The 14,933-nt window shown below is 39.6% G+C and overlaps 1 protein-coding gene across 2 annotated transcripts in view; it reads left to right on the top strand.

The window, feature by feature from the left end:
• SYNE1 (spectrin repeat containing nuclear envelope protein 1) overlaps positions 1-14,933 on the top strand; it is a 471,896-nt gene that overhangs the window by 336,992 nt on the left and 119,971 nt on the right. Inside the window, exons 98-103 of one of the 2 annotated variants that reach the window (XM_042940094.1) lie at positions 2,755-2,886; positions 3,828-3,937; positions 8,656-8,812; positions 11,762-11,906; positions 12,090-12,244; positions 12,803-13,012. In XM_042940094.1, the coding sequence (XP_042796028.1) occupies positions 2,755-2,886; positions 3,828-3,937; positions 8,656-8,812; positions 11,762-11,906; positions 12,090-12,244; positions 12,803-13,012 (909 nt within the window). Of the gene's footprint in view, positions 1-2,754; positions 2,887-3,827; positions 3,938-8,655; positions 8,813-11,761; positions 11,907-12,089; positions 12,245-12,802; positions 13,013-14,933 lie in introns of those variants that run through there. The other variant, XM_042940091.1, reaches the window with a different exon arrangement.

The raw sequence follows: 14,933 nt of genomic DNA, 5'->3' as shown, positions 1-14,933 counted from the left end.
AAACAGCTTATGTAGCCCCACCCTAGGGGAACTCTGGTGACAGGCTGCCTTACTTCCTATTTCCTAAGTAGGAGAGATGACGGGTTATCAAACCTTCTAGCACATAATTATCATTATTCTGTTCCTTCTGTCAGTGCCTTCTCATCCCAAGGGGAAAGGGAATGAAATTTGAACTGTATTCTTAATCATTTTTTGTTTCCTGTGGTCCAAGTCTTATGTTTCAAAATGACTGAATCAGTCAAAGAAAAATTTACTAGCTGAAAAACGGAACCAAACCACATAGAAAATACATCCTAACATCTGCTTTTGATGCTTCTTAATTTTTGTTTCTCTAAAGCTGTGGATTCAATTAGTGAAATACGACTCCTCTTAGATTTTAAATCTTAGATTCTGAATATGTGTCTGTGCATGTAAAAGTAGTTAAGCTGTTCTTAAGCTCTAACATTTCAGTTGTCATTTTTCCAAGCAGAAATTTGGTGTGAGCAATTGGAAAAAAAAAAAAAAAAATCTCTCAGTTGGACAAGAGTAACCTGCGTAGAAGGGTGAGGTGGTGCCCCTAAAGAACTCACTACATGAGTCTCCAGGCTGGACTTTGAAAACAAACCTTTGCTAAAGAGCAAAGCAGAGGTGAAGTGAGTGCGTCCCACAAGAGTCAGCAGATCGTGGCCATGACCACTGTTTTGTCAGCTGGGACAGGTCTCACTGGGGACAGCTTTCAGCCTGGTACACTGACTTCCTTGGGGTCATTCTCTGCAGGTCCCTCTTGACCTGCTATTTCATCCTTACCAGAAGAGCCAGGATCTTGCAGAGTTTATGTTGGGTATATGGTGCATTCTCAGATGGGAGAGAATCTGTTTCATGCAGAAATTTACGGGCTTCAGTGCTGAAGAGTGCCCATGCACCCCATACCTCCCACCTTCAGGAAAATCACTGTTTATCTGTACGAGGCATTCCTGGGGGAGTGGGATATATACTAAACTGAGTGTCACTGGTCTCCCATTCTGAAGGTCCTGTGAAATGCAAATTGCATACTTTAGACCAATGGCATCCCCACTGTTCTGTATGAGCCATAGTCTCTTGCTGGGAAGACGGATCATCTTAAAGGAAAGGAAGTTAGCTGTGAGCTAAGGTGGCTCAGAATCTGGGAGAAGATTATAATATCACCTGTGGGGTTCACAGTTTCTGTGCATTCACTGTACTTCAAGAAGCGATACCAACATTGCAAAGTTCATGATCTCTACGTTATCTCAAACACTTTGCAATTTAGTCGTAAAATTCTAATGAAGAAGACAGAACGGTAAACAACTCCATGTATTTCCCTGAAGATTTAGTGTAGAATTCTGAAAATAAGAGGAAGAGAAGGGTCTTTGTGAGAAGTCACGTTGGATGACTGGAGCGGCCAGGTGCCATTCTTTGGTCAGATTTGATAGTGAAGATCCCAAGGTCTGGAGCCGGAGGGCAGGACTGCGCCTCTGTGGAAGCCACCTATAAACTGTCTTTCTCTGCCCTCACACTCCAGCCACACTGGCCCCTTCACTGGCTTGCTGTCTTTGAGATGCCAGATTTCTTTCCCCTCATGGTCTTTGCTCCCGCTGTTCCCTCTGCCTGGAGGGCCCTCCACCTCACCTAGGTCTTTGCCAGGCAGGCGGTTTCTCATCATTCAGGGCTCAGTGCAGTTGTCTCTTCTCCAGGTGTTTTCCCTGACCAGCCTAGGAAACCTTCCCCTTCACATTCTTTCTCCGCCGCCCCCCCCCCACCCCGCCGCCACCCTTTTTTGTATGTTTATTTATTTATTTGGAGAGAGACAGAGACAGTGCAAGTGGGGGAGGGGCAGAGAGTGAGGGGGAGAGAGAGAGAGAGAGAGAGAGAGAGAGAGAGAGAGAGAGAAATCCCAAGAAGACTCTGTGCTGTCAGTGCAGAGCCTGACGCGGGGCTCAAACTCATGAACTATGAGATCATGACCTGAGCTGAAACCAAGAGTTGGACGCTTAACCGACAGAGCCACCCAGACTTTCCAGTTTCACGTTCTTTGCAGCTCTTAACTTACCTTGTTTGTTTATTGTCTGTCTCCCCAGCAGGGCCCTTGTCTGGCTTCTTGGCAGAATATGCCTAGAACAGTGGCTGACACACAGCACATGCTTATGTAATAAGTAGTTAGTGAATGAGTTATATGAAGATTGTGTAATTTATCCTCTGACATATACATACATGTGAGGAGAAAGGCTCTCGTTCTGAACTGATGCCATCCTGGTAACGCACTATTAGAGGGCCTTTCAAAGTCCATCAGAATAATCAAGCAGGAAAGATGAACTCTTGCCTAGGTAATGAGTAATTACTCCTGTCTTTCTCCTTTAGCCAAACATTATCCAAGCCACCAGTGGCACCAGATGACAGTGGGGTCTGGTCTGGGTGGTGACAGTAGAGGAAGTGAGATCTAGAGTTATATTCTCATGGAAAACATCCTGGAATATCTGGCGACCACATCAGTCAGCTAAAAAGCCTAGCCTCTGAGTAGACAGTTTCCCCCTCAAATATTTGAGTATAATCATCTATTTATTGTTCTCCTTTCTGCAAATACCATAAATCCAATGGGTTTTGTGTTACCTTTTTTTTTTTTTTTCCATTGTGGTTTCATGTCCGAATGGATCTACTTGGGTATCATTATACAGACCACACTAAAGTAGCATTTACTCCATTTGGTTAAGGTTTTTCTGTGGGGAGTATGACTCTTGAATTCTGCCTCATTAAAAGCAGGGAACAGCCCAAGAGAAGGAGGAGAGCCACGCCGACCTCACCGCCAGTCAGAGCCCCGGTGTCCAGGAATGGCTGGCCCAAGCACGGACTGCATGGGCCCACCAGCGACAGAGCAGTCTCCAGCAACAAAAAGTAAAGCATTTCTGACCTCTCTGCCAAGCAGACACCTTGAGAGAAATGTTTTAGATGGACAAGTTACTTCTGGACTAAACACAAAGCCCCCCTTTATCTTCTCTTTGGACAGAAACGAGGCCTGGCTAACTGTTTCAGCGTACTTTCTTATGAGCACTAGAGTGGTTGGTCCTTTTCTTTAAGAAAAGCTTGTGCTCAGGTTTACAAATCGCGTGACTCAATGATAATCTGCCTTATGAAGGTTACCTACCCTATTTTCACCTTTGCCCTAATTTGAGCCTATCTTAGGAAGGCCGTTGAGAATTGGCTGAGTTACATGTTTTTTAAAACTCTATTAAAACCGCAATTTATTTTTCACTTTTATGTAGATACCATCACAAAATAGGATTGCAAATTATTGGATAGTGAAACAAACAAGCTTTGTTGAGTAAGAATGATTTCTCATTGATACCTTCTCATTGCTATGCTATGGGGCATAGCAAAATCTTTTATTTTCTCAAACAGAAAAGACATTTTTTCATAAGTAGTAAAAAAGCAAAACAAATCTATTGATTGTTCAATTTATCAAGGAAGTGGGGATTTCAAGGATTTGTCTCAGTCAGAATAGGCAGTATTGTGCACCACTTGAGGGCGCCATTGTCCAGCAGAATTTTTTTTTCCTTTTTTTCTTTTTTTTTCCCCCACGGAATTCCCCCCCCCCCCCCCCCCCCCCCCCCCCCCGCCACAGGATTTTTCGGATATCTTTTATCAAAGTCAGAGAAAGGTATAGAGTATTTTGGAGGCATGTTTGTGCATTTATCTAAACCACACCTTTTATGCAACGTCCAAACTTGTAAACTTAACTACAGGAGTTGTCTGAGAATTTTCGAGACATAGAACCATGATTATAGGGAACAATCACAAAGTACCTAATGTTTTCATTTCTCCTTTTCCTTGAGCAGGAGTTGGAACAGGAATTAGCAGAGCAGAAGAGCCTCCTGCGGTCAGTAGCCAGTCGTGGAGAGGAAATTCTCACCCAACACTCAGTTGCAGAGACCTCTGCTGGCATTGGGTATGTTTCAAAACACTTTCTCCCAACTTGCCCTGATTGGAAGAAATGTAAACGTCTCACTCAAAACTTTATTTTAAGCATCTGCGAAAATTTAGGCATTTTGTTTTCACTTTATGATATTAAATTTACTTGCATTTAGAACCTTTGCTGTGCAGCGTGAGTGTAGCTAGTAATTATGATGGCTGATGGCCGACTTGTTTACCCTCTTTCCAGGATGCTGAGCATGTCTATCCAAAGAAGATGCTTATGATTTTATTTTTTATTATTTATTTATTTATTTAAAGTTTGTTGATTTGAGAGAGCATGAGCAGGGGAGGGGCAGAAGGATAGAGGGAGATAGAGAATCCTAAGCAGGTTCAGCACTGAGCCAGGGGCTTTATCTGACAAATGCAAGATCGTGATCTGAGCCAAAATCAACAGTCAGATGCCTAACCAACTGAGCTACCCAGGCACCCTAAGTTAATTTTTTAGAATCAAATAAGAAATGCATTCTAAAATCAGGTCCAGTGTGTTTCCAACTCAACGATTATAACCAACTGCAAAAGTGTTTTCTGTAAAAGAACTTGTCTATCCCAGCATCACTCTGAAAAATACATGCATGTATGTGCCTTCTAAATGTCTTGATTTTTCTTGATGATGTGTGTCTATAACTTCTACATGGAAAGTCATTGAGTTTTGAGAACTGGTTTGGAATGTGAGACTGAAAGTCTCATACACAGAAAAGCGTTAAAAGAAAAATTAAGGAAGTTGGAGAATTTTCAACTTGAAGATGCTGGTTTAAAAGGCAGGAAGGAAAAGGAACCACAAGCAGAGTTGAAATCTCCCTGCGTTTTGAGTCAGGTCTGGGTTTTACACCAGCTCTACAGATGTTACTGTGGAAAAGTAACTCAACTCTGAACTTCAGTTTGCTCATCTCTAGGATTAGAGTGATAATCGACCACCTCCATTTTAGAAGGGTTACGAAAGCAGTAGATACAACTGAGAGAATATGTATGGAAAGTTTAAAATCCAAAACATTAAAAGTAAGTTTCAGTGAAACCTCTGTGTTCACGTATTATAAAGGTTATGATTAAGTAGTATCCTTTGACAACCATAATGTGGCAACTAGCTTTAACTCCACTGACTCCAGTGTTGTTGTTTCTGAACATTTATTTGGAGGAAATAACCTAAAGGAGGGAAATACATATTATGGAGATGACTTTTGAAATATTATTTATAATACCAAATAATAGAAAAGATGGAAATACCTACCAGTATAAAAAAGCCTAGGAAAAATTTTATGCATATGTAATCTTAACAAAAAATTATATAACAATACCAGAAAATTTGTATGTGATTCTAAGTTAAAATATGTTATAAAATTGTATGTATAGTACATGTGTGGGCAAAAAATAGACTATAGAATGTAGATTATCAAAACCAACTTTGGAGGGGCACCTGGGTGGCTCAGTTGGTTAAGCATCCAACTTGGGTTCAGGTCATGATCTCACAATTTGTGAGTTCGAGTCCCTCATTGCACTTTGCGCCGATAGTATGGAGCCCCTTTGGGATTCTCTCTCTCCCCCTCTGGCTCTGCCCCTCCCCCACTCTCAAGCTTTCTCTCTCTCAAAACAAACAAACAAACAAACAAACAAAAAAACCCAACTGACTTTGGAGAGGATAGAATTGGAGATTTTTCTTTTTTTTTTTTTTTTTTTTTTTGCAGTTTAGTCAACGCTCATGTAATGTTACTGACATATAACATCAGTGTTGACTATATGTATATATGTGTATATTTACACGTGCAAATGATAGAAACCAAACTACAAGGCAATTGCAATAGACATTATGACAAAATATATAGGAATTAGTATGTCATTCGAGAAAAGAAAAATGAAACAAAAAGTAAAAATATTGATAAAACTAATATATATCAATTTAAAAGAGTACAAATGGAAACTATTATGACATCGATAGTCAGGAATTCCATTAAAATACCCTTGAAACTGTAAAAATTGTGTTAAAATAATAAAGGAGTTTTAAAAATCTTGATTGTTTATCATGCTTAAAAATGCTGATGAAGCCATAAATACGTGTGACTGTATAAATCCAAAAGGAGAAATGCTGTTCCTTCCATGCTGACTCTAAGTCAAGACTTGCCTTCACTTTTCATTTTCTATTCTGTTTCCAATTCTTCTAAAACATTTATTCATCTTTCATAATTTTCTGAATATTTTTGCCAAATCATATTTTTACAAAGAACCCATTCACACATAGCCTCCTCATCATATGAACAGTCACAAAAAGCAGAAGTAGGAATCTTCTGTAACTTTCTTGCCATGATATTTTTCTTTCCTTGGCCTTTAGCTTTGGAAAGGGCCCAAGTGAAAGACAAACAACTATAAATTCCTGTCTCAAATACAAAAATATTTTAAAGAGAAATTTGCAGGGCAATACTGCTTTATACACAAGATGCACTTTACAGACTGATTATAAATTTTTAAAGTTTTATACAAAATCTTTCGAAACGTCAGTCTGTTTGATTACAGTTCAGCCATGCGCTTCAAGCCTCTGGGTAAATAAGCCAAACAAACAAACAAACAAATGTAAATTAAGCAATACCCAGAAACCAAAAAAATATATATGTATTTTTTAAAAGAGCAAAATAACATTGCTAGGGAAAATAAAACTTGTATTCAGACTTTAACTTATTAGCTGATTTCTAAGACTATCATATATGAATTGGTTTATGTAAGAAAACCCCAATGGGAGGGGCATGGCTTGCTTCATGGGTACAAATTTAATATGTAAAGAATAAGTACGACGTGATATACAGAAGCATTGATGGAGGGGCCTTCTAAGATAAGGAAACTCAATTGGATATTAATATAAATATCAAAGGGAAAGAATATTTTTCAGGGGAAATGAAAGGCTTTGTTCTAATCAAAGACAGATTTGCTGGTGGCACTTTATATGTGTCAATGATTAAGTAAAACAATATAAAAATTTACTATCCCCTGGTTTTGTACTAAATTATTATGCAAATATAAATGAATTAAAAATGATGCATTACAGGCCATTACAAAAGACATCACAATAAAGAAATCCAATTTCGTAAGAAATTTAAAACTTGCTTTTTGTTTAAAAAGCATTTTTAAAAAACACACAGAGAAGTCCAGAGACTAATATGATAAACAAAATTAGATATACCAACTTGATTTTAGCACGTTTTCACTTAATATTACTTTTTAAAATCAATCCATGCTGATACATATAGATCTAGCATATAGATCTAGTTCTTTCATTTTAACTGCTTAATAGTATTTTATCTTGTGAAAATAGTTTGTTCACCCATTTTTTTATTGATGGGCATTTACCTTCCTGCTACTTTTTTTTTTTTTTTTTTTTGCTGTTATTAGTGTTGTTGAACTTAACCTTCCTGTGTGTCTCTAAGTGCACAGGTGGGGGAGATTCTCTATTGTATTCTAGAAGTAGAACATCCTCATTATAGCCTTATAGATAACTTTAAAAATTTTTTTTAATTTATTTATTATTGAGAGAGAGAGAGACAGAGCATGAGCATGAGAGGGACAGAGGAGGGGGAGACACAGAATCTGAAGCAGGCTCCAGGCTCCGAGCTGTTAGCACAGAGCCAAACATGGGGCTCGAACCCACAAACCGCGAGATCGTGACCTGGGCCGAAGTCAGACGCTTAACTGACTGAGCCACCCAAGCGCCCCAAGATAACTTTTAAAGGCTTACTTCAACAGACTTACCGAAAGAAACTATTGTATTCATTACTTATTCTGACAAGAGTAGACTTTGGGGTAGTGTATAGTATTATCCTGCCAATGAACTTGTTATTATTATTATTTTTTTTTTTTTACTTAAGCAAAAGTTCTGTCAAAATATTAACTACTATCTAGCATGTCTTTCAGATGACATGGTTCTAGTTAGGTCTTTAAAACTCCTGACAAATGAGGATCTACTGGAACTTGGGTCCCCCAGACTGTAATCATTAGGTCCCATTTATTGAGTGGCTATTATGTTTGAGGTAGGGTCATAGGCATTATGCCTGTCTTCTCTAAATGTAATTCTCATATTTTTGCAAGATAGATACTTTCTTCATTGTAAAGAGGGGATAATTGAGGCTCCGGGGAGTGAAGCAGATTACTCAAAACCACAAATCTAATGTGCTGGAGCAGAGATTCCCACCCAGATCTGTCGCACCCCCAAAGCCGATGTCCTTCTCTGATGCCACCTGCTGCCTGTCATTAAAGATGATACTTCAGTGCCTTCCTTCCACCCTCTGTACTTCTATTCCGTGTCCTGAAACCTTGTTTGGAGCATTTTCTTTGGACACAGGATAAAAACTCTCAATAGACTAAGCAACATTTTTAGAGTTTTTAGATTACTTTGCAGGCTGTTTGTTAAAGGACAGTAGTCTAATTGTATGTACCCTTTCACATTCTAAAAGTTACAGTTATTTTTTTTTCTTTAATACTGAGCTGTTTTCAATGAATTGTTGGGTTATTATTGTGCTCATAGTTCAGTTAATATGAGAATATATTTATTTGTCTCAAGTTTTCTATTTAACTGATATTTTTAAAGGGTAAGCTAATGACTACAATAATCTAGTTCCAATTTTAGAGGCCAGATTTAGTATATACAATAAGTTTCCTAGAGCTTAATGCCTTTTTGCACACATTGTAAACTTAGATTATTTATTCTTCTAATAGCGAAAAACCTGATGTGTTATCCCAGGAGTTGGGGATGGAAGGGGAGAAATCAGCCTCTGAAGACCAGATGAGAATGAAATGGGAAAGCCTACATCAAGAATTTAGTACCAAGCAGAAACTACTACAGAATGTTCTGGAACAGGAACAAGAGCAAGTGGTATCCCAACGTTTTGCTTTTATATGTTAACCAATACAAAAGATGGATAGCTTATGCAAATAGAATATAACTGTGCAGTAATCTATGCATTATCAATTCTAAAATGAGATGTAAGTTATTCATATTTTTCTTAACAAGCATATTTCACATTTCCCTAAATAATTATGTATTTATATGTGGACATTTATTTGATTTCTAGATACTATTTTTCTCAGAGATGATTAATAGCTGATGACTCATTAGAATAAACCATTAAATTTTTAGCACTTCCCCCTTTTTTTTCACGACCTTGAGAATTAGGGTTGCAAATCAAGGATACATACATCTAGGACAAGAGAAACTCAACACAGTTGGTTATTTTCTGGAAGTAAATGGTCAAGTTATCTTATTTTCCATTGCTGTCCCCACTATTTAATAGTGTCAGAAGATCTTAATGAGAAGCATATTGGTACCTCAGTGGATCCAAGAGGAAGGAGAAGCCAGTGGTCAGCTAGAATGGTCACTGATCCATCTGTAGGCTTGTTCCCAAGATGGGTAGATACTGTGTAATGTTGGACTTGGTTTCACCATGCAAGGCACATCCAGTGGAATTGAATACAGCTACAGAAGGTTCCAGGTAGATGATAGCTATTCGTTCACTATAAGCAGAGCCAGAGAATAGTTCAGAGTCAGAGGAATCCACCCTGGAGAGAGCTAGTACATAAGGTGGGAACCCAGGCAGGCCTGCAATATTTACCACAGCTATGGCGCAGGATTTTGAAGCCAGAAGCCTAATCCTGGGTCCTTGGCCAGCAATGCTCATCTGGGCCATTCTTTGATGCCAGTATTATCACAATAAAGTCTAGGTCCTTTACTGTGGATCTGAGGAGGCTGCTGTTTGCACTCCTCCGACTAGGACTAGCTTCAGGGCTGGGAGAGACTGAACCCAGAAGTGAAAGGGTGTCAGTAACTGCAGGGCATCTGGGGAAGGAAAGGCAGGGGCTGACAGAGCAGGCACGATAAAGCAGGGACAGCTTGTCAGGATTACCTGAGATACAGTAATATTCAGGATACAGCCTGAAGATCACAGTGTGTCCCCTTATCTGTGGGGAACCATGTGTTAGTGTTCCATAGCCATTCCTGTCTACCTCATTTCACAAACCCTTATGGCATGCCACCCTTTCTTACTCCTCTACTCTGGCCAGGAGCCTTCTTTGTCACTGTCCACAGGAATAGTCACCAACACCAGCCCTGGGGAACATAAAGCATTCCATTTGTGGAGGTAGTTATCGCAGAATCATCTTCTCCCCTGACAAGTGGTGCCTCATACCTTTTGCATTGACCTCCTACCTGCTTAAATTAATCCTTCTTCACATCCTTGATCAAATATTTCTGACACTTACAGCCTGAATTCTTGATTCCTGACGTAGCTTTCCTGGAATTGACTTCTGTCTCTCCTTCATGTTAGAGTATTTCCCCATGCCTTTGACCATATGGGATATTTATAGTCTTTTCTGACTATCCTAAGTCAGACAAATCTAAGGCATTTGTAGGCATATTCATGTTTCCTTACTATTTTCCATTCATTAAATGCCCAACCCCTGGAATCTACCTATTGTCCATCCAGCCTAAAGCATCTGTGTGATTCATCCAACACTGCAGACTTCCTGGGTGTCTCCTCCATTACCCACTCTTACCTCAGAGACCTACTTTTTCTGTCCATTCCTTGGTCACCCCAGCATCTTCCATGTAAGGCTATCGGAAAGGCCCTGCCTGCTGCCACCAACATGCCCACGTGATTCCTGGACAGTTAGAAGTTTCCGTTCAGGTTCATATCTCATTGCCCTTTGGAATTGGAAAAGGAAAGCATTGAGTGTACTTTATTTTATAGCATTTTTGGCATTCGAGTGCTTTCTTTCTATAATTACTGGTCATTTGTCCTAAGTGCCTCCTGGGTGGTTTTCTTCTCTTTGGTGTGAAGAGGAAAAAGGTGAGGAAGAAGCAGTTTGAGAGCTTCCAACAAGAAAGGGGATGATCATTTAGTGAGTATATTTGGTGTATTAAGTGTTATTACTAGCAACACTCCGGTGAGGTTGACCTTATCTCCACTTTGTGGATCTGTAAACTAAGGCTTGAAGAGATTAGATGATTTCTCAGGGTCTCGCGGCTGAAAAGAGGCAGAGCTGGGATTTGAATGCAGGTCTGTCCAACTCCGAGTCCCTCCCCCATTCCTAGGAACCTGTAACCCAACCAAGGAAATAGTTTATACATTTCTGAGAAATTAGGCAACCGTGGTAGGCTCCATAAGCAGGAATTAAAAAGGAAGCCAAAGTAAAAAAAAAAAAAGTAGAAAGCCATTGTAGTAGGTGTGGAATTTAAGGTGATAGATTTTAAAGGGTTTGTGGTGGATGTTCTAGCTACAGCAGGAAATGAGTTGGGCATGTTTAGAGGATAATGAGTAACCAGCCTGAAAGGCAAGGTGAGAATGAGACATTCTATAAATTATGGGAGCGGGGTTTGTTTGGAAACATTATTCAAAAGTTTGAGTAGTAAGCAGTATCATGTCCTTGTCAGGGAGACACTGTGTGTGCCTGTAAGAGTTTAGGAGAGATGAAGTGAATAGGCATCAGCCTAGGTCTGGTATCTAGGAGGGATGATTTCATCATGAGTAGTTTGAAACCAAGAAGACCGGTTGAGAGGAAGGCTGTGATAGATTTCAGGCATTTTTCCCACTAGTTTTGTTGCTGTTGTTTGTGTGTGTGTGTGTGTGTGTTGTCCATCAGTGGAAATGTTACCGTTAATTTGGTCACCATGTGTTAGAAGACATGGTATGTTGAAGAAGTCCTATTTCTCTAGAAGAGGTTTCTATAAGGACGGTTTTTCCAGCATCTGCTTCAATGTGCAATTCTAAATGACGAAACCCGAACATAGTACGTGGGCCCTTGAATAAGTGCCCCTGTTTACCTACAGCTCTACAGCAGGCCAAATCGGCTCCTGTCTGGCGTGCCACTGTACAAAGGGGATGGGCAGACCCAAGACAGATCTGCAGTGACGTCTTTACTGGATGGATTGAACCAGGCGTTCGAGGAGGTCTCGTCCCAGGTAGGGCTACACTGTTGGTCTGTTCATGCATCTTGGTCTCCGTGAGGTTGGCCCACCTTGGGGCATGAACGGCAGAGACCCTACACTAGTGATTAGCCCTGAAAGGCAGAGCCGCTGCACCATGGCATCTCATCCTGGTATTTTTCTTTGATGCCTCAGACACTGTGATTCATTCCGTGTCCCCCTCTTTTTTCAGGGCGGGGGACAAAGAGGCAGAACATTCACTTGGAACAGAAGTTATATGATGGGGTCTCCGCTACCTCTACATGGTTGGATGATGTGGAGGAACGCTTATTTGTTGCCACAGCACTTTTACCAGAAGAAACCGAAGCTTGCCTCTTCAACCAAGAGGTACGTTTGGCAGCTGGGGTCTGTGAGTATGTGATATTACAAAGCACTTGAAGTTTTGGTATTGGATAAAGCAGTTCTGGTAAAGTACAAATCAGGCTTATTTCCAAGCAGCATAACGCAGAAGAGAACTGCCTAATGTAAAAAGCTCCCAGAGGTATTCATGAGTTGCATGTTCATTCTTTATCTTGTGTATGTAGCAGGAGGAAAATAGTGGAGGACTCTTTGTAAAAAACTTGTTGTGTATCACAGATTTTCTGCATATGAAACACAGGCTAAAAAATAGTGTATGAGTTTCTAAATAGCCCTTTACAAATCTCATTTTTCACCAAAGACATATTATTATTAGCTAATGATGTAAAGTTTCTGAGAAAAATCTCTCCAACAGCAACTTGCCTAATATTTATAGATGTGAAAGTGATTCATCTTGCCTTTGATAGAATTATTGCTGAATAGTAAGGGAGATGTATATAGTGGGCTTTCTGTGAGGAAATGACTTGGTTTGTGTATCAATTCTGGGATGTAAACATTGAAATATGCTTTCTCTTTTATCAACCCTAGACTCTTGCCAAAGATATTAAGGAAATGTCTGAAGAAATGGATAAGAACAAGAACTTGTTTTCCCAAGCATTTCCAGAGAATGGTGATAACCGAGATGTTATTGAGGACACTTTGGGTTGTCTTTTGGGCCGGTTATCCTTGTTAGACTCAGTAGTGAATCAGCGATGTCATCAGATGAAGGAAAGACTTCAGCAAATACTAAATTTCCAGGTAAGACATTATCAAGAGACACTTGACCATTCTCCAGCTATATTTGATAATAAGCAGGATGTCTTAATGAGGTATGGTATAAACCTTTTTTTTCCCCCGCAAATGTACCCTGAAGAGCAGGAACATTACAGAAAAACAAGGGAATAGAACCCTAAGATTAGAACACTAAGAGTTTTATGTTCCTAGAAATGGAGGGTTGAGAAGACCAGCCAACCAAACTAAGGGCTGAAAGGGACTTTATATTCAACCAATAAGTCATACGACTATAGTTATAACTTCCAAATGATAATAGTGAAGTGTAAAAACATATGACCAAAGAAACATCAGGAAGTGCCACAGTACAGAACCCCAGACTCCAGTGCGTAGGAGCCATTGAAAGTGACCATGGCCTAGTTACTTCTACCTGTGTTAAAAATGTACAGTGACTTCCCAATCCTAACTCTGGAGACTTCGTGCCTTTCAGCCCTAGACTAGAGTTCTGATGCCAGCTGAGTAATTGTCTGCTTATGAAACTTTTCCTTTGACTGTAAACTTCAGCAAATGCAAAAAGCCACTGATAAACTTTGAGTTGATTTTAATGCCTAATAAAAAGCATTCTTCAGGAATACTTAAGTTTTAATTGAGTTTTATTTTCAACAAACATACAAGATTTATAAAATAGATGCATGTAATTAGGGCCAAGTGTTTGGTACAAATTTTGATTTGTAAAAAATTACTGTTAAAATGTCCAGAGTAGCATCAGACAAGAAACAGGGAGTTTTCTAGACATTCATCTAGAGGGACAAATTATCATTGCTTTCCAGCAGTTTGTATTCTTAAAAACTACAAAGTAAAATTATCAGAAAAAATTGTGTACCGTTTTGTTATTCACACAAAAAATTCACACATATTATTGTCTTCAATCTTTACAACATACCTATTAGCTAAGCATTGTTCTAATATTCATTTGCAAAGTTAGAAGAGAAAAATTAAGGGTAGTCTCTAAAACCAACCATCTTGGGTTCAGATTCTGGCTTTGTTACCTACCGCTCTACATACCCTTAGCTGCCTTAGTGTCCTCAGCTATTAAGTCACACCCATAGTAATTGTCTCTTGGGATTTTGTGAGTATAAAGTTAGTTAAAATGTGTAAAATACTTTGAACAGTGTCTGAAACATAGTAAGCACTCAGTAGGTTTTATTATTGTTGTTAATAGTAGTATTCATTATAACACATGTAGAATCTGAAACCAATATAAAGGTTCACTTACTTCTCCAAGACTATTCAACCACCAAAGGAGCACCTGGGTGGCTCAGTCGGTTAAGCATCCGACTTTGGCTCTTTCCATGATCTCATGGTTTGTGAGTTCGAGCGCCGCGTCAGGCTCTGTGCTGACAGCTCTGAGCCTAGAGCCTGCTTCAGATTCTGCATCTCCTTCTCTCTCTGCCCTTCCCCAACTCTCTCTCTCTCTCTCTCTCTCTCTCTTTGTGTTTCTCTCAGAAGTAAATAAACATTAAAAAAATTTAAAAAAAATAAAAACTAGAGCCAAGAGTTGACTCAAAGAATATTTTTATGTTTTATATTGTTAGGGTGCCAACAAGGGATATGGAGAATAGTATTCCTATTCAAGATCTATTTTGAAGGCAGAATCAGTAAGGGTGCATTTGTGTGTGGTTTAGATATGGAGCATGTGAAAAAAGGGCACTGAGAGGCTCAGGTTGGCAGGTCTGGGTGGATAGCAGTGCCATAGACCAATGGGCAAGGCTGCGTCACTGGCTGGACATAGATGGGCTATAGAATTAAGATACTCAGGTGAAGAATCACAGTACACATTTGGCTACCAAGTCTGTGGCTTAGAGGAATGGCCTGGACTAGATATGTGTGTAGGTTATGTTGGGTAGTACGTAGAGAGGAAAGCATATTCCACTTGAAATCAGAAAAG

Source organism: Panthera leo, chromosome B2, assembly GCF_018350215.1.
Source record: "Panthera leo isolate Ple1 chromosome B2, P.leo_Ple1_pat1.1, whole genome shotgun sequence".
Classification (NCBI taxonomy): Eukaryota; Metazoa; Chordata; class Mammalia; order Carnivora; family Felidae; genus Panthera; species Panthera leo.
This window is presented reverse-complemented; position numbering and strand designations above follow the sequence as displayed.